Genomic DNA, 25,982 nt, shown 5'->3' on the forward strand with positions numbered 1-25,982 from the left:
AGGTTGTCGCAAGTCTGGGAAGTCGACGAGTGAGCGAAGGCTTGGAAAGGGCAGTTTGTACGCACCATCTGAAACGACCGACAGCGCATCCTCACCAAGCTCGTCCTCATCCAGCTTCTCCTTCTCCTCGAGGGAAGCATCCTCAGATGCCTGCGACCTGGCGGACAAAAACGCTAGTCAGAGAGCGAAAGATCTCGCTCTTTCGGTGGCCTCACATGCCAGGTCAGCGAAGGGGCGAGGAGACTGGGAAACAGCAAGGGGACAGAGCGAAGATAGACGAGGCGCGAGCGAGGGCGAGGGACGGGGAACGTGCCGAAGGGGGTTTCGTACCGTCGCCTGGCAATACCGGTGGTCCTCTCGTACGGCTGGAGCGACGAGAACGGGACCAACCGAGAAGGGCAGTAAGGCGGTCCTGCTAATCCAGAAAAGCGTCCACCGCTCGCCGACAAATTCCTCATCCAACCTCATCGACCGACGACCGTGTCCAGCGCATCTGCTCGCGCGTGAAGCGGACTACCTGCGTCGAGTGGTGGAGGTATGCGAGTAAGCCGGTGAGGTGAGGAAAGCGAATGGCGCGCTCGCCAGGCGAAAGCTTCGCGAGTACGTCAACGGTCGACGGCGCATCGGCGGAGGTTACTCCGACGAGCACAAACTCCTTGAGGCCGCGGAGCATCCGCAAGAGGGTCGAAAGACTGGCAAGATTCGCCTGCAGGTCAGGAGATCTGCGGTCGGTACCAATCTGCGAGGGATCTCGGTACCTACTTGAACTTTGACAGGACCAAAGAGAGAAAGACACTCGAGGGACGGGAGAACTGCCACCGGGAGCTTTGTCGGCAATTCGATGTTCGGGCCGGCCTTGACCACAAGCTCGCGAAGCGGCGACGGATCCAGCACGTTGATGAGCTCCAACAGGTGCGACGTAGTTGAACGGCTGACAAACCCCGTCAACCAGGGACCCTGATGAGGCGGAGGATCCGCAGCGATGGAACATCGCGGTCGAGGGAGAAGTGCGGGTCGTCAGCCGAAGCTGGAGCGTAGAGCGTCAGGCTCACAAGGAGCTTCAGTTGCGCAGTGTGTGACTCAGCGCATCAGTCGCAACCGCTACCGCAGTCGCATGCTCGGCAGTGCCCTGCGTCCAGGACACCTCCATGTCCAGCTCCAGCCGCTCATTGCGCAGTTGCGAGATCAGGGCGAGGTACAGGACCGGTTCCTGCGTTGCGAACACGAGGTCGGCCTCGCAAATCCAGTCTGCTTCTCGTGTCGAAGACAGCGTACGCAGCAAGACGTTAGCAGGGTCCGAGTTTGGCGGGTTGCGGAGGAAATTGGTCGGGCGAGGATATAAAGGCGCTTGTTGATGACGAGGTAGTGCGACGGTGCTCCTTGTCGTGCACCCTCTCTGTCGATAGACCGAAGCAGTCCGTTGTGCAGCTCAAGAAGGATGAGGCGCAGGATGAGGTCGAGGAGGTTGGACACTCGGTGACGGCGGCCTGAGGCGGACAGGTAAGCAATACGACAGGTTAGGAGTGAGCGATCCGACATACCAGCATCCTCCGGCACTGCTCGCCTCGTTACATCCGCCCTCGTCGCCTCGCTCGCTGCCGGCTGGGAGCGGGGGACGGCGTCCTCGTCGCGAGCACCGCGCAAGCATGAGAGGGTAGAGCAAGGGTTGAGAAGATCACGCGGAGCACGCAGCATGTCCAGACGAGCGTTGTGAGCGTGACAGTGCGATGAGGAGGACGCAGACCCTGGGTTGCGCTCCTCCCTCATCTCCCATACCCTCACCTTCGCTGAGTACTGCGCTGAGACTGCTTTAAGCGCTCAGTTCACGCCGTGAACGCTACAGCGCAGCGAAGCGCCACCTCCAGCCCTCCTCACTCCGACCCGCCTCGACAATCAATCAACATCGGCCTCCTCTCGGCTGATGTCGTCGTCCATCTCGGTTGCAGGTGCGCCAGACCTCAGAGACTAGCTGGAGGAATGCCAGTTGACCCCCCTCGCATCCATAGTCCGCGTGCGGCCGTTCTCGGACAAGGAGCGCTCGCTTGTCAACGCAGGCTACGATGCCGGACCCACCCTCTTCAGCGCCGACTCTGCCGCTTCTGGGTCATCATCATCGTCACTCTCTACACCGCAACCCTCCCGAGGAGCCGGCGGAATCCGCAAGATCGTCAAGGTCCTCGACGACCGGATCCTCGTCTTTGACCCGCCAGAAACAAACGCCGTCGCCTCCCTTCAGCAGCGAGCGAACATGCCCGTCTTCGGAAAGAAACAGAAGGACATCCGCTTCTGCTTTGACCGGGTGTTTGATGAGGACTGCGGGCAGGAGGAGGTCTACGATGGCAGCGCGAAGGAACTCGTCGGGCATGTCATGGACGGCTTTAACTCGACGGTATTCGCATACGGCGTGCGTGAAGACCTCTCTGTGCCCTCGCAACCGAGCTGACCTCGACGTCTTCGCAGGCCACCGGTTGCGGCAAAACCCACACCATCTCCGGCTCCTCCACCCAACCCGGCATCGTCTTCCTCCTCATGAAGGATCTCTTCGACCGCATCTCTGCCGCCTCCGACGAGATCCACTTCTCCCTCACCGTCTCGTATCTCGAGATCTACAACGAGACGATCCGCGACCTTCTCGCACCCGAGAACGGCGTCCTCCAGCTTCGCGACAGCTCGGACGGGACGGCGACACCTGCCAACTTGACGACCAAGGAACCGACGTGCCCGCAAGATGTCGTCGAGTGGATCACGCTCGGAAACAACAACCGCACTGTCAACTTTACCGAAGCGAACGCGACGTCGTCTCGCTCGCACGCCGTCTTGCAGGTCACTGTCATGCAAAAGAACAAGGCGAGCGGCTTGACCGACACGTCGACCACTGCGTGCCTCTCCGTCATCGACTTGGCCGGCTCTGAGCGAGCGAGCGCAACGAAGAACCGCGGCGACCGAGCCGTCGAAGGCGCCAACATCAACCGCTCCCTCCTCGCCCTCGGCAACTGCATCAACGCGCTTTGCGACCCTCGCAAGCGCGGCCACGTCCCCTACCGTGACTCGAAGCTTACGCGCCTCCTCAAGCAATCGCTCGGCGGCAATTGCAAGACGGTCATGATCGTCTGCGTTAGCCCGTCCAGCGTGCACTACGACGAGACGCACAACACGCTGCAGTACGCCAACCGCGCCAAGGAGATCAAGACCAAGGCGGTGCGGAATACCCTCACGGCGGATCGTCACGTCGCGCAGTACTGCCAGCAGATCATGGAGCAGCAGGCGATGATCGCCGACCTCAAGCGCAAGCTGAGCGAGCAGGAGACGCGGTCGACGGCAGCTCATCGGGCTGAGGACGACAGGCTCGTCCAGTCGGCGCTGAGGCAGGTCGCGGCGCCCTGGGAGGCTGGAAAGACGAAGCGTGTTGCGGCAGCGCGCGCAAGCGCGGAAAAGGACGTCCTCGACAACGTTCTCCGCGTACTCCAGCAATGGCAGCTTAGCGCGACGGCAAACGTCGACGTCGGCAGTCCGGCCGCCTCCTCATCCGCTATCGCCGCCGACTCCACCATCTCGCTGCTCAAGAGGGAATCGCAGGACCTTATCGCCGATTTGCTTAGCACCACCGCTTCTCTCGCCTTCGAAGTCTCGCAGGGCGGCCCTGCGGCCATGGAGGCCTACTCGCGAACCGTCTCTTCCGTCTCGGCTCCCCTGCGCGACCGACCAGCCGCACTCTCCGTCCTCACCTCCGAGACCAAGGTTCTCGATGCGCACCTCGACGCTGCCTGTGCGGATGCTCGCGCGCAAGGTCTCCGGCAGAGCTTGGCGGTGCAGACGGCTGCAATGAGGCGGATGCTCGAGGCGCGGTTGAAGGTGGGCGTCGCGCTCGAGTTGGCGCAAGAGGGTGGTTCGAACGCCGTGCGGGCGCTGGTCCGTCTCGCACAGAGCGTCGACAAGGCGAACAACGAGGCATTCGCTGCTTTCGCCGGCGAGTCGAGCAGCGTGACCTACCCGTCTTACGGCGCGGCGGGCATCAAGCGCGACGCAGGCGCCCGGTCTCCCTTCCTGCTCGACACGAACGGAAAGGTCCCGCGGTCGGCCTTGACGGGCTTTGGCTCGGCGCCGACGGGTCCTTACGCTTCTTCGCCGTCGCGGGCGAGACGCAGTCCGAAGAAGGGCGTGTCCTTCCCTTCCGGCGCGAAGCGGGTAGCGAGTCCGAGCGCGAAGAAGAACAAGGTGCAGTGGCGCGACGAGGTTGGCGAGGAGGGGCTCGAGGACATCAAGTACGGCTCGCCGGTCGGGTCGACTGACTCCGGCTCGTCGTCCTCCACGCCCGCGATTGCAGTCACAAGCCCGAGGCTCTCGTCGTCTACGCAGATGTGGACCGTGTCGTCAACCTACTCGGAGGCGAGCGAGGCGGCCAAGGCGGCCGAGGAGATGCAGTCTGCTCTTCGTGCGAAGCGGCCGACAGCTACTCGTCTGCGGACGACGCTTTCAACTGTTACCGAGTCGCCTTCGCCCTTCTCCTTCCACAGCGACCAGTCCATGCCGCCTCGCCCCGTTCCTTCGTCTTCCAGCTCACGCCCGCCCTTCGCCGATCTAGCCAACAACTCCATGTTCAGCGAAACGTCCTTCTCGATGGCGCCAACTGCCTCGGGACTCGTCGCACCGGTCGTCTCGAAGCCCGTCCCTCCGTCTCCCGCTCCTCCCACTCCCTCGTTCAAGCTCCGCCGCAACTCGCACATCGGTCCCGTCCGTTCCGACAAGGCAGCTCGCCGCGTCTCGCTCAGCTCGCGACCTCGACCGTCGCTCTCGCTCGCACCAGCCGCCGCCGACACTTCTCTCTCCTCTTCCGCCGGCTCGCTTCCCTCGGCGACCCCCTCGACTTTCCGGCGACCAGGCCGCATCGTCAGCGCTCCCGCACTCGCTCCTCCCTCCTTCGCTCACCCGCCAGGCAGCGCACGCCGCTCACCTCGCAAGCCCTCTCTCCGTCCTCGCGTCTCGCTCATGCCGCCGACGAACCGCCGCCTCTCGACACTTCCGTCAGCCGGATCTGGCGCAGCAGCTCTTGCAGGTATGCAGCCTACGACACCGGCGCCTGTCATGTTCGGCGCGAAGAGCGCGGCGAGGATTGCGGCCAGGCGCGAGTCGAGATTGTCGGGCGGGAACAGCTCGAGCGGTGCCAACACGAGCGGGAGTGGGAGCGCTCTCCTCGCTGGTATCGTCGGCGCAACGAAGAAGGATTCGCCAAGTGGTGTCTGGCGGTAGAAGCGGCAGTCGTCGTTGTCCATCCCTTCCTTTCTCCCCTCTTTCGACTTTCTAGACTGATCCTCGTTTCTTCTCGTCTTGAGCGCGATACCCTCTGCCTTTCATGCGTATCTATTCCCTCCTGAGCGCCTTCTCTCGCACTTGCAACCATGGCATCCTCTTTTCCTCGACCCTTCGTGCGTGCCGCTGGCTCGACTGGCTCCGAATGGCTCGGTCTGGATCGGACAAATCCTTTGACTTGCTACCCGTTCCATTCGCCCAATTGCACGCGCCAGGCAAGCCGGTGCTGAGAACAAAGCCGTGACTTCGCACCCGAACCAGCTCGACTCGCTTGACATCGCTCTCATCGCTCGTCTCCAGCTTGTGCATCCGCTGGACTGTGCTTGACTGCCGAGCAGCACTCTCCTTCCAAGCACACCCCTCCGCACACGCTTTGTCCGACCCGCTTCACCTCTCCTCTCTCCCAGTCTTACCGCCTCACTCGACCCAGCGTATCCGACTCACACACACCCAGCGACCCCGTAAACGAGCACGATGCCGCCCTCTGCAGCCGCAGCTCTCTTCGCCAAGGCTCTCCCGCAGGCGAGCGGCTCGGGCGGAGCGGGTGCGAGTGGCAGCGCGGGAAAGGGACGAGCGGGCGGACAGCGCGGCGGGCTGGGGCGGACGCGAGGGGCTGGGGCGGCTCACATGGACGAGGATATCGGCATGTCGGACGGCAGCGAGGGGAAAGTGCGGCGACGAGGGAGGCAGGCGAGGTCAGGACCCATGGGCGAGAGGGTGAGTCGAATCGTTTGCTCTGTTGGGCGCGCCTGCTATCCTCTCAAGCGGAGAAGCATGGCTGCTCTTTGCTCCAAGTAATGCCGTCCGTGTCCCGACCCGACACTGACCGCACCTCGTTCCGCAGCCTACCCAGCGCAACTCCCGCAACGCGCCCGCCGTGCTGCCCGACAAGCCAGCACGCTCCTCCTCAGTCCCTACCGCCAGCAAACCCAAGTCGACCGACCCTCCAACCCAAAACACGATCGACATCCTCCGCCTCTTCCTCCTTGCCCGATACTCGCAGCCTGATCGGATGCTCAACATGGAGAACATGGCGGAAGACCCTGTGCTGAAGGAGCACAAGCTGTTGGCGCCTGGGCAGCCTGGAGCGCCGGCAAATATGGCAGGAGCAATCTGGAAGCTCGCGAAGGAGATGTTCCCCGACGTGAGTATCGAGAATCGAGTCGTTCGTCTCGCTTGAAGACGCCTAGCTCACGCCGATCGATTCGACGACGCCTCTTCGCGACGCCGCGCCAGGTCATCTCGCTCTCGCTCGCCAACAACAACCTCTCCTCTCCCCTCGTCCTCTCCCCTTACCTCCTCTGCACCTCTCTCCCCAATATCGAGAATGTCTCGTTCGCGAACAACCGCTTCGCCAACTTCCGCGACATGGATCCGTTCTCGCCCATCGTCGGCAAGCAGCGCAACGACAAGAAGCCCAAGGGCTGGCCGAACCTCAAGGAGCTCGTCTTGACCGGCAACCCTGTCGTGCTTTCTGCCGGGACTGACACGGCTTACCAGCGGTCCGTTGCGATTCCGTCGTCGAGGCTGAACGCTTCAAGCTGACCGGTCCGACTTGCAGCGAAATGGCCCGCCGCTTCGCCTCCCTCCGCACCCTCGATCAAAAGCCCTTCGACCCGTCAATAGCCTTCTCCGCCCGACCCGACTCGGGCGTCCTCGACGGACCGGGCCTCTCTTCGCGCGTTAAGAGCGAAAAGGCGAAAGCGGCGAAGCGCGAGCCGGTCGTCTTCCCTGTTGAGCCGACGAGCGGGTTCTTCGAGAGCGATGGCGCAAGGGACTTTGTCGCGCAGTTCTTCCTCAAGTGCGTCCCGCTCTTCTTTTCCTCGTCGCGCATGGCTGACACAGCCCGAGCAGGTTCTTCGACGCCTACGACAACGATCGCGCCGCCCTGGGCGCCGCCTACGCCCCAATCTGCACCTTCTCCTTCCACGCCGACACGGCACATCCTGCGCGAGCAAGGGCGAAGAAGATCGGTCACAAGGGCGACAAGCGGTTCCCGAACCAGCACAAGCTCGACTGGAAGCAGTATTTGACGGCGGACGGGAGCAGGAACTTGAACAGGGTCAAGAATGCAGGTGCGTCCGCGGCCTTATGCTTTCGCTCGTTGCGCGGAGCAGCGTTAGAAGAGCCTGAGCTGACAAGTCCGCGGTAACTGGCAGACAAACGCGTCAAGACCCTCAAGGTCACGCCCGCCGACGTTGTCAACTCGATCAACGCGCTGCCAAAGACGAAGCACCCGCTCGAAGACTCGACCAAGTTCGTGTGGGACTCGTGGACCCTGCCGAACCTCCTCCCGCCTGCACAACCCGGAGCTGAGGGCGAGACGGTCATCTTCGCGAGCGTGCATGGCGAGTTTACCGAATGTGCGACACTTGCTTGTCCCGATCTGACAATCGAGTGATGCTGATGAGCACTTTCGCGCAGTGCCGAGCAAGGGCGTCCTCTCCTTCGACCGTAACTTCATCCTCGCACCCGCGCCGGCCGTCTCTCCGTGAGTCTTGCTCTTCGTCCTCCACCCCCTTATGCTTTATTGACGCTCGTCACCTGCGCAGCGCACAAGCCGCCGGCTGGCCCTGCATCATCCTCTCCGACATGCTCACGCTCCGCGGCTACTCGGACCTCGCCTTCTCCAAGCCTCGTCCGCCTCCGCAACCGAAGCAACCTGCCGCCGCCGCTGCTTCGCCCGCACAACCTCCAGTCGCCGGCGCACCACCCGTCGTCGCTGTGCCAGGAGCACCAGGTCAGGAGCGAGCCGAGGGCGTTGTGCGTTCATCTACCCTTGAACTTCCTCTTCCAGCCCGCTGACCGCCTCACGACTGCTCGCAGACGGACGAGCAACAAGCGCTCATCCTGCAGCTGCAGCAAGTCACCCGCCTAACCTACCACTTTGCGCACATGTGTCTCGCGCAAAACGGGTGGGACCCGCACCAGGCGTTGAGCCAGTTCCAGGCACTCCAAGCGCAGGGCTCGATCCCGCCTGAGGCGTTTGTGGCCGCTGTCTAGGGGAGGAGAAGAGGAGGATCCGCTTTGCATTCCATCGTCCCTCCTCCGCGCGTTCCTTCCCTGGCTTCTCCCCTCCGCTTTGCCCTACCCTACTCTATGCATTCTACCACCTGCATTTCACACACTGTAGCAACCAATTCGAGCAGCCTGTCCGACGCGAGAGACGCTCCTCCTCCACCTCCTCCTCCCCCTTCCGCGCTCCGCCGGCACGGCACGCGCGAGGAAACGGCCCCTCGCGTGGCATCGAACGCGGACAAAGGGAACCCCGACACGCAGCGTGTTCTTCGCTTCCCGAGTCTCATCGGTCCTTTGTGCGCCTTCTCGCAACGATGGGTGTCCCGAGGAGCGGCGTGGATGAGTGGCATGCGCTGGATTGCACTCTACCGTACTCTTCGCTGCTGCTGACACTGCGCCGTCCGTCCCGAGAGCGTGTCGGGCTCGCCTTGCTCCTCCTCTCGCTGTCCGCCTCAAGAACAAAGGCCGTGCCAGCTCGCCAACGACGGCATCGCAGCGTGTGAGTCGAGTTGCAGTGCCGTGTTCGTGGTCGAATGCGCTGACTGTGACCTTCTCTCGCCAGGAAGAGCCGCAGCGTTCTTCGCAATCGTGCTGGTTGCCGTCCTGACCGCCGTTCTTCTCGCTCGGGCCTTCGTCTCTCGCTCACGGACCCCGTCTGAGCCCGTAGGACGAGCGGATGATGCGACTGGCGACGACGAGCCAGGCGCCGCTGTCGAGCTGGCCACTCACGCCCGACAGCTCGCACTCGTCGACGGAGGAACCACTCGCTCCTCCTCCTCCTCGCTCGCCGCGCTCTTCTTCGCGCCAGGGAGGGAGCGCATTCAGCCCAGCGACGGCGAGCACGAGCACGAGCACACACCGTCGCCCTCGAACCTCGTCCGCCGTCTCGACCTCGTCCACCGGCGCCCCTGCGCGCTCACGCTTCCCGTCGTTCTCCTTCTCTCGCAACGCAAAGCAGCCTCTCCCGGCCTCGCCGCCGCCCTCGCCGCCACGCACGAGCGCAGGGAACCGCGCGTCGGTCCTGCTCGACTCGCGACTCATGGCTGCAGCCATCGTCGACGCCGCAGTCGACGAGGAGACCTGTCCTATCTGCCTCGAACTCCTCAGCCTCCGCCTCGCAGGCGAGAAGCCTCACGTCGTCCCAGTCTGCGGTCACCGCTTGCGTGCGTCCTGCCCGCCTCTCCCTCACTAGCGCGGAAAACGAGCTGGGACGAACTGACGGAGCTCGCGGTTTTGCCTGGACCAGATCACTCGTGCTTCGAGGCTGTCTACGGCGATGTCAGGGCTGCAAAGGCAAGGACGAGCGGGAGTCTGGGACTGTGCGGAGTCTGCAGGAGGGACATGAAGATTGGAGACGGGAGCGAGGCGCCAGGAAAGGGCAACAGTGAGTCCGTCAGACTTCGAGGGAGTCTTGCTCGCTGATCAGTACTCCTCGCAGAGTTCGCCAAGCTCAGTGGTCTGCCAGCTGCCGCCTCCTCCCGCGGCGGTCCTGCTGCAAGCATGCGAGGAAGCCGACCTGACCCTCTCTTCGACGACGACCCTCCTCGACCCGAGATCCAGGACGACGACCTCGTCCAGTACCCGCTCCCCTTGTCCTCTGCCTACATGCCCTTCGCGCCGCATTCGAACATCCGCGAGAGTACGAGCACCGGCACGGCGAGCACCGTGACCAGCGGCAGTCTCGCACGACGAGGGAGCGGCGACAACGGCGTCGCCTCGACCGTCGAGATCGTCAAGCCCGTCGTGGCTGTTCGAGCCGAGCACACCTCTGTCGACCGCAGCTACGAGCGCGACAAGAAGCAGCACTTGACCTGCATGGTCTCGATTCACATGCCGTCGCGGTATCCTCCTCCCCCTCAGTTCGCCAACCTTGACAGCGCGCCTCTCAATGACCCCTCAAACGGTCGAGCTCCTCCCCCTCCGCCCCTGAATCGACCGCCGTCGAATCCTCCCGGATCCGTTCGCTCCCTCCCTCGCTCGTCTTCCCCTTCGTCCTCTGTCTACTCCGCCTACGCTTTCGGCGCGACCGGCGCACCGTCACCCGCTCAGCACAACCCCTTCGCAACCGTCGTCGACGACCTCCTCAAGCGCATGGCAGACTGGAAGGGCCACTCGCCCGAAGAGTTCGGCCAGTTGCGCCTGTACGACACGGTCAACGTCCGCAAGGACGCTGCGACGCGCGAATTCATCGTCTATCTCTTCGAGGAGGCGATCTTGTGCGTCATCGACGACAAGCGCAAGGGTATCGCAGGAAAGCTGGTCGACGCAGTTACGCCCGGCGGCGAGGGGGACAAGCTCCGCCTCAAAGGCCGCGTCTACATCCGCCACATCCGCGCCGTCGCAGACTCGTCCAAAGGCGACGAGTTGTCTCTCACGATCACGATGAACGACGACGCCGTCGCCGAGTTCGTCATGCTCTTCAAGGAGCGGACGAGCCTCGAGGTCTGGAAGGCGCAGATCGAGATCCTCCTTCGACAGGTGCACGCTTCGCCGACCGACTCGGGATATCCGGAGACGCCTGCGTCGGCGCGGATGCCAGACAGGCGGGACGTCATCAGCGAGGTGTCGAGTTCGGATGCGTCGAGGTTGACGGCTTTCTCGGGCTACACCCGCACGACGAGCACCAGTATCGGCCCGTCTGCGTCGGTCATTTACGAGGTCGACGAGTCGGGCACGGGCGACGAGTTTGGTCGGTTCGCGCAGAACGCGGCGTACGGCTCGTCAGGGTTCAAGTCGGTCGTCTACGGGCAATCTTCGCTCGGTCGATCCGGCTCCGTCACGACCTCCAGCACGATTCATGACCCTCCGCGTAACTTCACGCCCCTCGACTTGATGCTCATCATCTCTGTCCCTGCGCCAGGCTCGGGAAACCTCAAGACCGACATCCTCAAGAACTCGCTCGATTTTCTTATCAATCACGTCGGACCTCGAACACGCGTTAGTGTCGTCACCTACACCGTCGGCGAAGGCTCGAGAGGCGTGTTGCGCAAAACGCCGTTCATTGCGGTTGGAAAGGCCGAGGGGAAGAAGCGGCTCGAGAAGGTTGTCGAGGAGCTGGGCTGCGAGGGGGAGGACTTGACGAGCATGATTGAGCACAAGGAGGAGAGAGTCAACGTCGTGACGGCGACCAACGTCGCGCTTGATGTCGTCTTGCAGCGAACGGTGCGCTCCCGTCCCCTCGTCGCCATCAGAGTCGCAAGCTGACTTTGCCTCCTTGCAGGCCAAGTCCGCCCTGACCGGCATGATCATCGTCAACGACGGTCGTGACGGCGCGCAGAAGCAGCAGATGGACCTTGTCATGGCACGGGCAGAGGCAGCCAAGTACGTTCTGACCTTCGCAACCTTCGGTCTCTCGCGACACGGGACTGACTTGTCAAATCCCTCTTCCGCAGCGTCCCGATACACACGATCGGCTACGGCAAGACGCACGACCCGGCGAGCCTTTGGCTTCTCTCGAACCACTCGAACGGTAGCTACACCTTCGTGAAGGACTTCTGTACGTTCGGAAGTCACGCTCTTCTTATCGAGCCGATACTGACGTCTTCAAATCTGTAGACGACCTGCGAGACGCGCTGGCCGGCATCGTCGGCGGCATCCTCTCGATCGCGGCCACCAACGTCCGCCTGCACATCAAGGTCCCCGAAAGTCGCCTCTTCCGCATCCGCAAAGTCTCCGGTACACCGGGCGCCATCGTTTCTCGAACCGGAACAGACGTCGACATCGAAGTTGGCGAGCTGCGGTTCGGCGAGCGAAAGGACTTGATCGTCGAGGTGGAGATGTCGCTCGGAGGGTTCGGCGACCAGCCGCATGAGCAGCGGCGAGAGAGGCCGCAGGTGCCGGAGTTCTCGACGTCGACGGACGCCTTCTTCCTCTCGAAGGCGGGCATCAATCCGGCAGCGCTCGACGAGTACAGCAGCGCGGCAAGCCTGTACGACGAGGAGTACGATGCGATGCCTGATGAGGCGCCGTTGTTCGAGGTGAGCACTCACTCAGACACGCAGTCGCGGATTTGCGCTGACACTCAGTCGTACAGGTCAACGCGGCGTACCGTGATCCGGCCGCCGGCAAGAACATCTCGCGCCTTAATCCGACGCCCGTCCTTCTCACCATCACCGTCAACCCTCCGCCATCGCACCCTCGCTCGCAGCAACCTCCTGCAGCGCCCGAGATCGTCCGTCGACGAATGGAGCTCCTCGTTTCCGACATGCTCAGCCGCGCCCTCCTTCTCATGACCCGGCGGAACGATGCTCAAGCCGCTCGCCTGCTGGAAGAGACGAAGCGCATCATCGCTGCTGTCTCGTCGTCGCCGCTCGTCGCGTCGGCGGCTGGACAAGGCGGATCGACCGGTCGCGGGCAGACTCGTCGAGGATCGCTCGCCTCGCAGGCGCTCGTCCACTGCACCCTCCAGGCGCTGTCGGAGGACGTCGACGTTGTCCACGAGGCGTGCTCGGATCGCGAGCTGTTCGAGACGACAGGTCGATACCTCGCTGCTCAGCAGGCCGTCGTCTTGCGGGATCAGCGGGCGTGGACGGCCAAGACGGCAACTGAGCGGCTGATGTGGCGGGCGGACAACTCGCTGTGGCTCGTCAGCAAGAGTCGCGACTGGGTCAGCGTATGAGGCGCAAGGGTCTTGTTGTTCTGTACACCGCGCATCGTTCTCTCTCTTTATCCGTTTCGAGTACCGCATACCCCGTTTCTCCGCCACGTTGCAACGACTTCTGATTGCCTTCGATGCGAGCTATAGGTGACAACAAGGAGAAACTGCGAGCAGGTCTGGTCAATCCCTAGTCTCCGTGACTCGCGAAGGCGGACTGACCATGCTGATGCGAGGAGGTCTTGATGCGTGGTGTGCTTCATGCCCTAGTGACCTTGTGGAAGGTCGTGTTGAGCGGACCGGGACTGGGCCATATCTGCGGACGAGGGAAGACGTTAGTGGTGTGTTGCCTGTACGCAGACTGAAGCTGCACGCACTCTGCAGATGATCTTGCCCTTCAACAGACCGATTGGTACGGGTCCATAGTCGCGCGAGTCTGTCGAGTTGGACGTGTTGTCGCCGGCGATCCAGACATGACCCGGCGGAACCGTACACCACTCGACGTCCGTTCTCGTCCACTCTCCCGCAGGATCCACATCGCCCTTAACTCGGCCCACAGGCGTCTTGCGCCACTCTGCGTCCGTCTTTTTCCGCTCGCCAGAAGGGTCGACGCAGACTGTGTCGCCTGGCAGGCCAATGACCCGCTTGAGGATCTGGTGTGCGGGGTCGTTGGGAGAGACGGCGGTGACGAGGTTGCCTCGCTCGATCGGGAACAGGCGAAGAGCGAGCGGAGAGTGCAGGACGAGTGTTCCTTGGTCTTTCAGAGTTGGGTACATCGAGGCGCCGGCGCACTGTAGGACAGCGATGATCAGCTCGACCGTATTCTTAGGGTAGATGAGGACCACTGACGGGTCGGATCTCGGCCACATTCTGGTTGAAGAGGTGGACGGCGACGAGGACCTGGGATCGGAAAGGTGAGCGAGATCAACAGGACGAACACGAGCTCCTGGCGCACCTGGACAGTCGCGACCGTAAACTTGCCAGCTCTTCGTAACCGTTGCAGCCGCTCAGAAGACAGCAGAGAGAAGCGGGAGCGAGCAGCCGACATGTCAAAGTGAGAAGAGTGATGAGGAGGAAGTTGGCTTCCCACCGCTCACGACCACGCTCAGGATGCGATGAACACAGCTGTGCCGCTGCCTGAAACGCTTTCGAAGGCCGTCCAACGCGCGCTGCCTCGATGGAACCGTCGCCGCTGTGCTACACTCGCCGGGGAATTGTCGACCCTCTGGTGGGGACTCAGGTGCGCTCATCTCGCTTCTAGAGTGCTCACGTAGCGCTGAAAGGTTCGAGAGTAGGACGGCAGTGCTGTTGGATACTTGCTCGCTTTCGGAGGATGAGGCTGCTGCGCTGGGATGGGCTCTCCAGGTGCCGTCGACAGCTTCTCCTCCCTCAACTCCGCACAGAAGTACTGACAGGCCCGTCGTCTGCACGCAGGCACTCCAGAAGAACCTAAGCGTCGCTCACGAACCCGTGTCGGGACAGACCCTAGTCTTAAACCGGGACTTGCTGGCGGAGAGAGTCGTCGAGGACGTTACCTTCATCGATGTCGGCGGGCGTGAGGCGGTCCTGGTGCGTCCAGCCCGTCCTTACACGGTTCGCAGAGGCCTTGAGATTGCGCTCCAGCTCGACGGCCCGCCTCCTTCGTTCCGCTCCCTCTTGACCTCCGTCGCCGCCCATCGCTCCTCCTCTCCCTTCCTCTCCCTCACCCTTCCCTCGCCCGGCCACCCGACAGACCTTATACCATTCGTCGGTTTCCTCATCGACTACCCCGTCGCATACTGCCTCTCGCACGAAGGAGACGGGAGGAACTGTCTGGGAGGGGAGGAGCTAGTTGTGACGGAGGCGGAGCTTGTCGGGCCCGGCGAGATGAGGTGCGTTCTCGTTCGTCAGAGATCTGAGCGGTGCTGAACTCTGGCGCCATGCAGGCAACGCTTATTGGCTTTCTCGTACCCGATTCGACTCGCTCCCTCGATCCCGCCCCAGGCCATTGCCGAGGCGCTCGAGAACAAGCTCCGCGCTCGACTGGCGAAAGCTGCAACGACACATCCAGAGCTGCAAGGTTGTCGTGTCGAGGTAGGTCAGCGGAACGTGACGCTGGATCAGGTGGCTCTGTAGGATGCGCAGAGGTGACGATTGCAACTAGAAAGAGGAGACAACAACGAGGCACGAACGAGGAGCTGCAAGCACAAACTATACAAGAGAGACGAGACGAGACCTCAAAGCGAAGCGAGCGAGACGACCTCCATCTTTGTCTGCTCGCTCATGGCGAATCCAGCGGCGGCGAGTTCGACCCAGCCGTTCTCCTCGAGGTCGAGCGTGCCCGCGCACAGCTCTTTGGCTTTGTCGAGGGGAAGCTGCGTGAAGGCGGGGAGGTTGAGACGGACAGAGAGTTGCGGGCGAGGATGAGGCGGAGTAACCGTCGACATCACGAACTGCGGGTCGCCCAGTCAGCATTCAGCAATCTCATTGACGAGGTCGGTATCTCACCTTCGTCGCGGCGTGTCCAGTATTGTCGCCGACCCACCAGCCCGTCATGACCTTCCTCGCAAGATCCTCCGTCCACCTCTGTCCCTCGGGAACCGCCGCCTCGCCGTTGACGGTGACCTTCATGAAGTCCATCGCCTCGAACGAGTCCTCCGTTGTGATGCAGACAACGTGGTGCGAGCGCAGGCCGGTCAAGTGTGCGGCAGAGAACTGGATCAGGCGGGAGGAGAAGAGCATCGTCTGTTTGAAGGTGAAGGGGAGGTTGTCCTGCTTCTCTGGGTGTCGCAGGAAGGGGATCTCGAGCTTCGCTTCCTGCAGAGACACACAGGAACGGTCAGCCTGGCGAAGAGGACGTCGATGACGGCGTACGCACGAGGAAGGAGCGACGACCCAGAGGGAGCGAGACGCCGCTGTTGAGCTGCTTGCCCGCCTCGATGCAGACCCACTGCTTGCCCTCGAGCACCGGCAAGTCCACTCCATGTCCCGCGAGCTCCTCTGGCGTCAAGAAGGCGTCGTCTCGCTGCCACTCGGCGGGGAGGAGAGCGCGAACGAGAGCGGTTGGGAGGGCGACGGGTACGAACGTCAGGTCGTACTGTCCGGTGATGTGCGGTCCAATCCAGCTGGCGAGCATCCTGAGCGGGTGTATGCAACGTGAGCAGGTCGAGGAGCGAGCGAGGGAAAAGGCTCTCCCTCCGACTTGTCACTTCTGCGCACAACATCGCTCGTATCGCTGTGGGAATGCGCTGCTAGACTCGACTCGGCACTGGCTACTCTGATTGGCCGTCCAGCAGCGCCCGCGCGAGGTGTGCTCATCGCTGAGCGCGGCGTGAAGCTTTGCATGCTTGCTCGATTTTCCACGGATTGAGCTGACGAGATGGGCTGGGAATCGTTGGTGAGTACGCCTGACCACCCACACAGCCACCCAGTTCGAGCTGACCCTTCGTTCGCGCCACGCAGACTTGCTGAACCCTGAACGTCCCCATTCTTGCTACCTCTCCCACACCTATGACGCCCCCTTTATCATGCTGCGCGCCCACAGGCCCTGTCCCTCACAAGGGGGCAGGTGTCCGTATGGGCGACTTGAGCGGCGGGAAAGAGGGGGCAGAGCGACGGGCTCGCGTCTTCCTTTCCGGGTCGACGCGGGCCCACGGACGCCTCGTGCACGCCTTACTAGCAGAACTTTCATGTCTAACCTCGCCTTCTGGAGGAGGAGATGGAGGCGGCGTCCGGTACATTCTCTCTACCTGCAACCCGCATCTCGAGCTTTTTCGTTTCGTGTCGCGTTGCATGCGTGAGGACGAAAGCTTCGAATTGCTCAAATGACGGGCACGGTGCGAGTGTCTACGGCGTGGGAAAGGCTACATGCGAGAGGGTCAGGAGAAGGGAGGACAGCGCCATTCGCGGCTCAGGCGGTGACGGTGAGCGAGACGTTGTAGGTCTGGACGCGGTAGACGGGTCCGGGGGAAGTGTAGACGTCGAGCTGGTGCTCCGTGATGATAAGGTCTGTCGCAGGACGCAACGAAGCGAAGTCAGCGAACGGATCTCGTCAAGAGGATGGACTCTTGAACGCACAGTACTGCCCCGGCTCCGAGATGTACTGACTCGGCGTCACAGTCGTGTTGAGCCAGCCTCCCGGTCCACCCGCCTCGACACTCTTGACGTCGATAACCCCTTCGGGCTCGAAGGTGTTGCGAGGGTCGAAGATGCCAATGTCGATGGAGCGGAGAGATTCAGGGTAGTGAGGGTCGTAGGGGACCTGTGTGAGACGGTGGAACAGTTCGAGTTAGTGCAAGGTGATAGACGAGGAGGAGTCAGGAAGAACGTACGGATCCGTCGAAAGCGAACGAGAACGGCTCGCTCAGAGCGACGGTCGTGCCGTCAGGCGAAGGCTCGACGAGCTTGCCTGTGAACTTGGGCGTCGAGGAAACGTCACGACGAGCGAGAGGAGCTCCAGCGACGAGCGAGGAGGATGCGAGGAGAGTAGCGAGAGCGGCGAGGGAGAACTTCATGGCGAGTCACGAGTCGGTGTGAGCGGGTGAGATGCGTCGAGAGAGTGTGACTGCGAATGCGAGCGCGGAGGAAGAGTGTGAGGAAGAAGAGAGAGAAGCGAAAGCGGATCCTCGACCTCCTCCTCGCGGCGAGGACACAGCCTCTTCTCGTGCGAGAGAGACCGAGCGAGGAGCCGTCCGAAGCTACGGAGGGGCCGTTAGCGTCGACTATTTCCAGCTTGTCGAGCCAAGCCAAGCGTTCTGCTGAGCCCGAACCTTGATTTTGGGAATGTCAATGTGAGCCGAAGTCGAGTGGCGCGGAGGTACCGACGAAGAGACGAATGTCGCGATGGGCGGTGAAGAGTAGCTTGGACGGATAGCGTAGACATGCAAATGTCAGCGAGCAAGGCATCGTGCCCTAAGGCGAGGCGGGAGAGGCGAGGCAAGAGGCAGAAAAAGGCTCAGAAAGCCTTCCTGACTTGCATTCGCAAGACCTCCTTCAGCCCACGACTCCCGCCAACGTCTAATCGCTCGAACGTGTCTACCAGTTCGTCTTGATATGACGCCTTCGAATCTTGCTGAGCAAAGAAGGGCTTGACGGCGATGTCGAGGGTGCAGGCGAAGAGGTGGTCGATGATGCTCTGCAGCTCCGAGCCGGTCTGGCTGAAGTCGGGACACTGCGAGCTGCAACGTCAGCTTATCGACTAGAGGAGTTCAGAAAATCACGGACGGCGTTGATCTCTAGAAGCGAGACTTGGAAACGGTCGTCGACGAGCAAGTCGACACCGAAGATCTCGAAGGCGTTCGGAAGGACCTGTTCGCCCATTTTGAGCGCACATATCACTGAGAAGAGGAGCGGCGCGCACCTGGAAAGACGAGCCCGCACCGACTGCCGCCTTGAACACCTCAGCGATCGTTTCTCGCACGTCCTCCTCAATCTTCGCTATCCTCTCTTCGCCCAGCTTCTCGCCCTCGTGTGGCCCGCCCAGGATGACCTTGTCCGCCATGCCCTGCAGCGTACTGACCGAGACCGTCGGTGCCTTTTCGCCCAGCACGCTCGTCTGGAGGCAAGTATTCGTGAGGTGTGCCGACAAGTCGAACTCGCCTGTTCGCTCGGCTTCCTCGTCAAGAGAAGGAGGAGAATAGGGCGACGAGGCGAAGAGGGCGAGGAAAGGGTGGTGGACGTAGACGGTGAGACCGCCGACGGCGAGAACGTAGACTCGAAGGTGGAACTTTGTCCCTCGCTCGTTCGAGTTGGGCGCGGGGTCGAGCAGCAATGGTGAGGAGATGTATTCCTACGGTGCAATGTCAGCGCGAGGCCTCCAAGTCGAGCTAGAGCGGCGCACCTGGATGACCCATTCTCGCAGCTGCGTCGCATCCACCCGAGTGTCCGCACCAAACATCGCCGCTCGCGATATGCCCTCGGTCTGCCCCTCCCCCTCTTCCTCCTCGTCTTCCTCATCATCGCTCTCCGGCTCAAACTCCCGGAAGATATTCTCGAGCATTTCCCGTGACGAGAACAGCCGAATTCCGTTGCCCTTGTCCGCCAGCGCCGCCTTCAAGATCCACCACTTCTCCTCTCCGCCATTCTCCGCCTCGGCAAAAGACTGCTCGACCTCGTACAGGTCGTCCATGAGAAGCTCGTCGAGTTCGTCGGCAAACGAGCACGAAAAGTGGAAAGTTTTGGGCGTAGCTTGGCGCAGGGGAGAGTCAGGCTTCTTCGAGAGGTACAGGGCGATCGTGTGCGCGAGGTTGGATTTGCGAATGAGGCTGTCAAGGCGTGAAGAACAGCGGATCAGCCTGGTCAAGGAGGGTTCGAGGAGGAAGACCGCGCACTCACCCTTTCCTGATCACATACGAGTTGAGCAGGGTGCGCTCAACCATTGCCCATTCAAAGTTGAGTGCATCGTAGTCGCAGAACTGCAGGTCTGGCTTGTCGCCGTCGAGTTCGTCCTCCTGAGAGATGAAAGTCCAGTCGGGCAAGCGTTGCGCGAACGCTGAGCGAAGCGAGTCGACGACGTAGCGCTGCGACTCTGGGTACATCACGAGCGCTTTCCGCGGTCTCTGCCCAGCCGGTACAGCCATAGCGCGCGCGGTGTCGTCTCCCAAGAGACGAGGGTCCTCTCTGCCGTTAACATTCACTCTCTGTCGCTTTCTACACGCTTGTTCGGCTCAGTATGGCTGGGAGGGCTCCTCCACCATCCTTTTCGTCCTTCCCCGACCCGGACAAGCCGCGCCCACCACCGTCCTTCTCCTCGTTCCCCTCCCCACCTCGTCCATCGACCTCGAGGGAAGACTCGCCTCCGCCGGCCAAGCGACCGCGCGCAGCAGACTTCCTCGATGAGCTTGGAGGCGAGCTAGGCATTAGCGACGACAGGAAGGGCAAGAAGCGGGAGAAAACTCGAAGCAGACGGTCTGAGGAGGAGGAGAGGACGTCGACAAGGCGTCGTGAGCGGGACGAGCGGTCTTCTGTGGACGACAGACGGGGCGAGAAGGGCAGGGAGGCACGGCGAAAGGGAAAGGAGCGGGAGCGCGAACGCGAGTTGGATCGCAAGAGGGACGGCGACCGGAGACATCGCTCGAAAGAGCGGGAACGGCGGCATCGGGACGAAGACGGCTCGCGGCGAAGACGAAGCAGTGAGAGGGAAGATCTGGAAGAAAGGAGGAAGACGGAGAAGGTGTGCTAGCCGTCGCTTGCAGTCGCGCGCACAACCGCTAACCTCCCCCTCCTTGCAGGGAAAGACGCCACACGACCTTGTCCTGGCGACCCTTTCCGCAGAAACGGCATCAGGTTCGTCTCTGCCGCCCGACCCGCCGGCGAGCGACACAGACAAGCCCGTGTTCTACGAGTCGCGACGAGGCGATCCGAACAACCTGCGCTACGGGGGACTGCATCGAGGGGACGTCCCGAAGTACCGGCGGGTCGGCGCTGGCAAGGTGATCGGGCTCAATGACGGGTTGCGCATCACTAGGGAGACGGCGTATTCGGGTAGGGGTGTCGAGATTGCGCCTGTGAACAGGTTCAAGGTGCGTCTTCATGTCCCTGCCTTGCAACAGACCACCAATCAGTCTGCCCTCGCAGACGCCTCGTTACGTCGACCCTGCATCACTGCGCCACCTTACCGACAAGAACGCCAAACGTCTCATCCTCCGTCCCGCTCAGCCGCAGGATCTGCGGGCTCTTGGCGAACCTGGAACTCATCGCGCCGCCTTCGATCCTTTCCAGCCGTCTGTCGACGAGAACGGCCTTACGACCGAATACGTGGCTCTTGAACGCGAGCGGACTACGGCGCAAAAGCTCGACAAGCTCGAGCACGAAGAAGGGACCGATTACCGCTCGATCGCCGGTCTCGTCAAGGCTTCCGACCTCGCCGAGAGCTCGGATGATGAAGATTCCGACGACCTTTTTGGTGGACTCGGCATCAGCGGCGGCGAGTCGCACGCAGACTACCTCAAGCGCCAAAACCTCGAGCTCGACCGCGCCTTGCGAGACCACCCGTCGAACGTTGACAAGTGGATCGAGTTCGTCGACTTTCAGGACGAGGTGGCGCAGTCAAGCTTTGTCGGCGCTTCGGCTTTGTCGGCGGCCAAGCGGGCGCTGAGCAAGGCGGAAAGAGCCTCGACGAGCGAGATCAAGCTAGCCATTCTCGAGCGCGCACTCGCTCATCCCGGCAACGCCAAGTCCGAGCAACTCATCCTCGCACAGCTCAGAGCGGCGTCGGATATCGAGGATCCGAAGCGTGTCTTGCAGCGATGGAAGGAGGCGCTCATGGCGCATCCCGACTTGACGGGACTCTGGATCGAGTACGTCAGCTGGCGGCAGACGACGTGGTCGACCTTCAGTGTCACGGACGTTGTCGACGTCTTCGAAGAGTCGTTTGTCGTCCTCGCTGACGCCATGAGCGGGGAAGAGCCTGGTTCCAGCGGTAGGTTGCCTTCCTCCTCCGGAAGCGGCGAGTGCTAACTTTGCATCTCCGCCAGCTCGCGAGATGCTCGAAGCGAACGCCGTCTACCTACTCCTGCGCTTTTGCTTGATGCTGCGCCAGGCCGGCAAGTCCTGTCTATATTGTTTCGGATTGAATGCCCGCTCACGTCAAACCGATCGCAGGCTTCTCCGAACGCGCCCTCGCTACTTTCCAAGCGATCGTCGAGCTCAACCTGTTCCGACCTGCCGACTTCGACCGCCTCCAGTACGAACGCTTCATGCCGTGGAAGCAGCGCGTTCTCGCCGCCTTCGAGTCCTTCTGGGACACCGAAGCGCCTCGTATCGGCGAGACGGATGCTAAAGGTTGGCGGTCGACGACGGACCAGGACATGCCGCTCGAAGCGGTCCCTGCGAGCGATGTTGCGATCGTCGAGGCGCAGCGCGAGGATGGAGCGCGACCGCATGAGCAATGGGCGAGGGCGGAGCGGATCGCATCCGAGTCGCATCGTCCCGCACGGACGACCGACCCCGGCATGGACGACTCAGACGACCCGTACCGAGTCGTCCTTTTTGGCGACATCCGACCTTTCCTCTTCTTCGTCGACTCGCCCGACTCGCGACTGCAGCTTGCCTACGCCTTCCTCACCTTCCTCGGCTTGCCCTTCGTTCCGCCTGATGTGCCGACCTCGACGCCTTTCACCACCGACCCCTTCATTCACTCCGACCTTGTCGAACGACCGTCGCTCATCCAGCGGTTCTGGCCGTCCGACTCGAGCGAGAAGCAGTCATACGGCCTTGTAGACGGCGAGCCGATGGAGCTCGAGAGGAAGAGCGACATCAAGGAGCCGTGGCAGACGCCGTTCAAGGCGGCGCCGGCGATGGCGGACCTGCTCTTTGGCTCGGGAAAGGCTGGGTGGTTCAGGACGCTCGTGCCGGAGGACTTGCAGGACATCGATGTCGAGCTCGCCAAGTGAGGTCTCCCAATTCGAGTGCGCTTTACTCATCGCTGATGAACGGATCTTGCAGAAACGCCCTCAATCTCCTCCGGACAGTTCCGCCCGATGTCTTCCTAATTCTCGACGCCTTCTCGCTCGAGAGTGCCCAGAGTCCGAAGGGGTATGTCCGCACGGTCCATGGCTCGCGAAGCAGTGGCTGACAGATCTCGCAAAGCAGCGCCGTCAAGCTCGCCAAGCAGGTCCTCCGCGACAAGCGCCAGGACCTCGCACTCTGGGACGGCTACGCCCGCATCGAGCGGTCTCGCGGCAAAGTTGCCGATGCGCGGCAGGTCTACTGCACGGCGCTCTCGATGTATCGCTCGTTCGCGCCGCCAGATCAGGTCGACGGTCCCCTTCTTTGGCGAGCTTGGGCAGAAATGGAGTGGGAAGAAGGTCGGCCGGCATTGGCATTGAGGATAGTCATTGCAGCAACGAGTGCTGAGAAGGTGGACCTCGGTGCGTACCGACCTCTCGCTCGTGTAATCCGAGATGCTGACCAGTCTTGCCTCCAGCTTCGCTCGCCGCAACGACCGAAACCGACCGCCCATCTCCCGCCACCATCCTCCGAGCTCGTCAGTACTACGCTCGCGAGCTCGAAGCGTCTTTCCAGCCACGAGCGACGCAAGCTCTCCTTCGCAACCGCAATCACCTCGCCTTCTCGCTCGCCCTCTTCGAGTACATCTCGCGCGGCCTGTCGACAGCCGTCGATATCCTCGAGCAGCATCTTCTGCGACTTGACGGCGCCGGTGCATGCGGTACGGCCGAGCACGAGGAGGCGTTCGTCCTCTACGCCAAGCTGCTTTTCCGACACTCGAGCCGTGGCAAGGGCTACAAGCCTGGTCAGCTGCGAGAGCTGTTGGACCGCGCTCTTCAGCAGTACAAGAACAACTCGCTGTTCCTCTCGCTGGCCTACCACAACGAGCGTGAGTCCCGCCGCAAATCCCAGCCCACAATGGCTCACCTTCGTTGTCGCAGTCCGCATGAAGATTCAAAATCACTTCCGCCTCGTCATGGAGGAGAAGGTGCTCAAGGAGAACGCTGCGACGAGCGAAGGCTGGCTGTTCGCCATCTTTGCCGAACTGCACCTCGACGCCCGGCGACCGAACATCTGGGCGGTCCGCAACCTCTTCGACCGGGCGCTGGACAACCCCAAGTGCGTTCGCTACATATTGAGGTAGCTTACCTAGCTGACTCGCTTCGCTGCAGGACGAAGTCGTCGCCCTCGCTCTGGACGCTGTACATCGACTTCGAGGTCCGCAACGGCGAGCTTCAGCGCGCCAAGTCGCTCATCTATCGGGCTATCCGCGAATGTCCTTGGTGCAAGGGTGCGTCCGCTCGGTTCTTCCTGGCGAAGGGCAATGCTGACGGAACTCGGTGGCAGAGTTCTACCTCCGCCCCTTCTCCCCGGCACTTCGCTCCGTCTACCGCTCCCGCGAGCTTCGCGACTTTCACCACCTGCTTCTCGAGAAGGGTCTTCGCGTACGCGTCGACTTCGAGCCGTTCCTCGAAGGAGTGGTCACGTCCGACATGGAGGACGAGGAGGAGGGAGAGGGGCCGATGCTGGAGGATGCGGGAGAAGAGCTGCTAGCGGAGAGGCGACGACTGATGCCGTACTGAGTTCTGTTCGGTAAGGCATCGTTGGACTCTGGTTGGACGACGACGGTGATTTGGCACGGACGCCTTCGGAGGGTCCGCGGAGTATCCCACCCAGCGGCGCTCGCTCTCCCTCTCTCTCTTTCTTACCACTCGCTTGCTTCACCGACCATGCGCTCGTTGCTTACATCTGCTGGACTCGCGGTGGGTGTCTTGGCGGGAACCAGGTGTGCCTTCTTTTTCCTCCCTCCCTCTTTCCCTCAACTCCTGACGCATTCTCCGCCCGACAGTCTCGCCGCTCGAACGATCGAGATCCAGAATGCGTGCTCCTACACCGTCTTCCCAGCCATCTCGTCTCTCGGAGGCGGTACGGAAGCTTACAACGGCGAGCACGGTTGGGAATCGCCTTCCGGGTCAACGAAAAGTATCTCTGTTCCGAACGCCTGGGCGGGTCGAGTCTGGGGCCGACACGGATGCGTCAAGTCCAGCGACGGAGCGACCGTGAACTGCGTGACGGGGGGATGCACGGGGAACAAGGTGCAGTGCGGCGACGGCGAGCTGGGAGGAGCAGCGACGTCCGCCGAGTTCCGTCTCCAGAGCCAAGCGAACGGACAGGTCGACATGTACGACTTGCAGAACGGTGGAGGATGGGGCATTCCGATCGGTATCAAGCCGCAACAGGGCGGATGCGACGCCATCTCGTGCACGCCGACGCTTTCGACGTGCCCCGACGCTCGCCTCATGCTCAAGGACTCGTACGGCCAGATCCTCGGGTGCAACAGCGCTTGCTATGCCGGCGTCGGCGACACGAACATCCAGTGCTGCAAGGGCGACTACGCCTCGCCACAGGCTTGCACGCCGGACAAGATCCAGTTCTACTCGTACTTCAAGGCGGGCTGCAAGAACGCTTACGCCTACTTCGCGCGTCCTCCTTTCCCTTCTTGTCCGATGAGGCTTTCCTGACCTCCTCTGCGGCTGAGTAGCAAGACTCGCCTGCGGGAGGCGACGAGACGGGCTTCGTCTGCAAGAGCAACGGCAACAGCGGCTTCACCGTCATCTTCTGTCCCGAAGGAGACGGTGACTCGGCCGGCGTGAAGGGCGGCAAGACTACCAAGGCGAGGTGCGGCTCCTACACTGAGCTCGCGCTGGTTGAGTGTCGCGCTGACATTCGCTCTGCAGCTCGTCTGGGGGAGAAGCGACACGTTCAGGCGACGCCACGAGGATCGGTAACCCAGGCCAGACGACAGTCACGAACGACATGTCCGCCTCACAGTCCGCTTCGTCCGCCATCTCGACTAGCGCCGCGAGCGCCAACAGCACGGCTTCTGCATCCGCCAGCTCGCCGACGTCGGGCTCGGCGAGCGACACGGGCGCAACGGCTGCACACACCGCTACCGACGCTACTGTAGCCGACTCGACGCCCGTCGGGTCCGCCACCGCTGACGAAGCGAACGCAAGCACCTCAGCTGGCGCCACGACCTCCAGTCCTACGGGCCTTTCAAAGCCCGTCATCTTCGCCATCGGCGGCGGAATCGTCCTCATCGCAGTCGTCGGCGTCGTCCTCGTCTGCTTCATCTCGCGTCGCAAGAACCGGCAGGATGCGGCGGCGGCGGCGCAGGGTGCACCTGCTCAGGCGCAGGGTCGTTCGAAGAAGCCGCCTCCTGGAAGCGACGAGGAGGCGACTGCTGCCGATACGAACCGCAATCCTGCTCGTGCGTATTGCTTCTCTCGATCTCCTTGTGCTCGTACTAATTCACGCCTGTTGCAGAGGGCTACAACGCTCTCGGCCACCCCTCCCGCCGTCGCAGCCGGCACGGTCTCCTCTCCTCAGCGTCCGGGAGCGAGTCGGACGGGTCGCTGTTCAGCTCGAGCGAGGACGAGAAGCGGTCTGCGCGGCGTCAGGCGAGCTTGAGGAGCGCTGGGAGCGGCAGGAGCGCGCGCAGCGGGCGCAGTGGGCGGTGAACAGGGAGGACCAGGTTGCGGAGCGCAGGACGAGGCGGAGGGCGGTTGACGTGGCGCCATAATCCGAGGCGGGTCTCTTCCATTCAGTACAGTCCTTATGCGAGCAGTATACCCTG

At 62.3% G+C, this 25,982-nt stretch overlaps 11 protein-coding genes across 11 annotated transcripts; 7 read left to right on the forward strand and 4 right to left on the reverse strand.

The window, feature by feature from the left end:
* Positions 1 to 1,921: 1,921 nt before the first annotated feature.
* On the forward strand, positions 1,922 to 5,247 carry RHTO_04728 (kinesin family member 18/19; the record flags this gene model as incomplete). Its single annotated transcript, XM_016418392.1, has 3 exons — positions 1,922 to 1,946; positions 2,007 to 2,404; positions 2,461 to 5,247. 3 exons carry the CDS (start codon positions 1,922 to 1,924, stop codon positions 5,245 to 5,247), a joined length of 3,210 nt encoding a protein of 1,069 aa, XP_016275668.1.
* A 534-nt stretch (positions 5,248 to 5,781) lies between these two features.
* Positions 5,782 to 8,310, forward strand: RHTO_04729 (nuclear RNA export factor 1/2; the record flags this gene model as incomplete). Its single annotated transcript, XM_016418393.1, has 9 exons — positions 5,782 to 6,024; positions 6,152 to 6,451; positions 6,544 to 6,809; positions 6,869 to 7,108; positions 7,162 to 7,382; positions 7,467 to 7,670; positions 7,732 to 7,798; positions 7,860 to 8,070; positions 8,134 to 8,310. 9 exons carry the CDS (start codon positions 5,782 to 5,784, stop codon positions 8,308 to 8,310), a joined length of 1,929 nt encoding a protein of 642 aa, XP_016275669.1.
* A 691-nt stretch (positions 8,311 to 9,001) lies between these two features.
* Positions 9,002 to 12,943, forward strand: RHTO_04730 (von Willebrand RING finger domain-containing protein; the record flags this gene model as incomplete). The annotated part of the gene is made up of 7 exons (XM_016418394.1): positions 9,002 to 9,488; positions 9,572 to 9,709; positions 9,764 to 11,487; positions 11,546 to 11,646; positions 11,718 to 11,821; positions 11,881 to 12,302; positions 12,359 to 12,943. The coding sequence occupies 7 exons, from the start codon at positions 9,002 to 9,004 to the stop codon at positions 12,941 to 12,943; spliced, it is 3,561 nt and encodes a 1,186-aa protein (XP_016275670.1).
* A 235-nt stretch (positions 12,944 to 13,178) lies between these two features.
* Positions 13,179 to 13,967, reverse strand: RHTO_04731 (mitochondrial inner membrane protease subunit 1; the record flags this gene model as incomplete). Its single annotated transcript, XM_016418395.1, has 4 exons — positions 13,179 to 13,235; positions 13,297 to 13,710; positions 13,769 to 13,819; positions 13,875 to 13,967. The coding sequence occupies 4 exons, from the start codon at positions 13,965 to 13,967 to the stop codon at positions 13,179 to 13,181; spliced, it is 615 nt and encodes a 204-aa protein (XP_016275671.1).
* Positions 13,968 to 14,034: 67 nt separating this feature from the next.
* Positions 14,035 to 15,034, forward strand: RHTO_04732 (uncharacterized protein; the record flags this gene model as incomplete). Its single annotated transcript, XM_016418396.1, has 4 exons — positions 14,035 to 14,159; positions 14,215 to 14,284; positions 14,354 to 14,790; positions 14,845 to 15,034. 4 exons carry the CDS (start codon positions 14,035 to 14,037, stop codon positions 15,032 to 15,034), a joined length of 822 nt encoding a protein of 273 aa, XP_016275672.1.
* Positions 15,035 to 15,135: 101 nt separating this feature from the next.
* On the reverse strand, positions 15,136 to 16,034 carry RHTO_04733 (uncharacterized protein; the record flags this gene model as incomplete). The annotated part of the gene is made up of 3 exons (XM_016418397.1): positions 15,136 to 15,351; positions 15,407 to 15,715; positions 15,777 to 16,034. The coding sequence occupies 3 exons, from the start codon at positions 16,032 to 16,034 to the stop codon at positions 15,136 to 15,138; spliced, it is 783 nt and encodes a 260-aa protein (XP_016275673.1).
* Positions 16,035 to 16,408: 374 nt separating this feature from the next.
* On the forward strand, positions 16,409 to 16,726 carry RHTO_04734 (uncharacterized protein; the record flags this gene model as incomplete). The annotated part of the gene is made up of 1 exon (XM_016418398.1): positions 16,409 to 16,726. The coding sequence occupies one exon, from the start codon at positions 16,409 to 16,411 to the stop codon at positions 16,724 to 16,726; it is 318 nt and encodes a 105-aa protein (XP_016275674.1).
* An 82-nt stretch (positions 16,727 to 16,808) lies between these two features.
* RHTO_04735 (uncharacterized protein) lies at positions 16,809 to 17,412 on the reverse strand (the record flags this gene model as incomplete). Its single annotated transcript, XM_016418399.1, has 3 exons — positions 16,809 to 16,906; positions 16,976 to 17,159; positions 17,230 to 17,412. The coding sequence occupies 3 exons, from the start codon at positions 17,410 to 17,412 to the stop codon at positions 16,809 to 16,811; spliced, it is 465 nt and encodes a 154-aa protein (XP_016275675.1).
* Positions 17,413 to 17,852: 440 nt separating this feature from the next.
* On the reverse strand, positions 17,853 to 19,476 carry RHTO_04736 (tubulin-tyrosine ligase; the record flags this gene model as incomplete). Its single annotated transcript, XM_016418400.1, has 5 exons — positions 17,853 to 18,068; positions 18,122 to 18,205; positions 18,258 to 18,686; positions 18,738 to 19,161; positions 19,232 to 19,476. 5 exons carry the CDS (start codon positions 19,474 to 19,476, stop codon positions 17,853 to 17,855), a joined length of 1,398 nt encoding a protein of 465 aa, XP_016275676.1.
* Positions 19,477 to 19,568: 92 nt separating this feature from the next.
* Positions 19,569 to 23,928, forward strand: RHTO_04737 (uncharacterized protein; the record flags this gene model as incomplete). Its single annotated transcript, XM_016418401.1, has 11 exons — positions 19,569 to 20,069; positions 20,128 to 20,418; positions 20,474 to 21,317; positions 21,373 to 21,450; positions 21,500 to 22,286; positions 22,343 to 22,432; positions 22,490 to 22,767; positions 22,824 to 23,234; positions 23,287 to 23,464; positions 23,518 to 23,636; positions 23,693 to 23,928. 11 exons carry the CDS (start codon positions 19,569 to 19,571, stop codon positions 23,926 to 23,928), a joined length of 3,813 nt encoding a protein of 1,270 aa, XP_016275677.1.
* Positions 23,929 to 24,075: 147 nt separating this feature from the next.
* Positions 24,076 to 25,866, forward strand: RHTO_04738 (Thaumatin, pathogenesis-related protein; the record flags this gene model as incomplete). Its single annotated transcript, XM_016418402.1, has 5 exons — positions 24,076 to 24,131; positions 24,195 to 24,829; positions 24,892 to 25,024; positions 25,084 to 25,616; positions 25,673 to 25,866. The coding sequence occupies 5 exons, from the start codon at positions 24,076 to 24,078 to the stop codon at positions 25,864 to 25,866; spliced, it is 1,551 nt and encodes a 516-aa protein (XP_016275678.1).
* Between the last annotated feature and the right edge of the window lie 116 nt (positions 25,867 to 25,982).

This window comes from Rhodotorula toruloides, assembly GCF_000320785.1.
Source record: "Rhodotorula toruloides NP11 unplaced genomic scaffold Scaffold3, whole genome shotgun sequence".
NCBI lineage: Eukaryota > Fungi > Basidiomycota > Microbotryomycetes > Sporidiobolales > Sporidiobolaceae > Rhodotorula > Rhodotorula toruloides.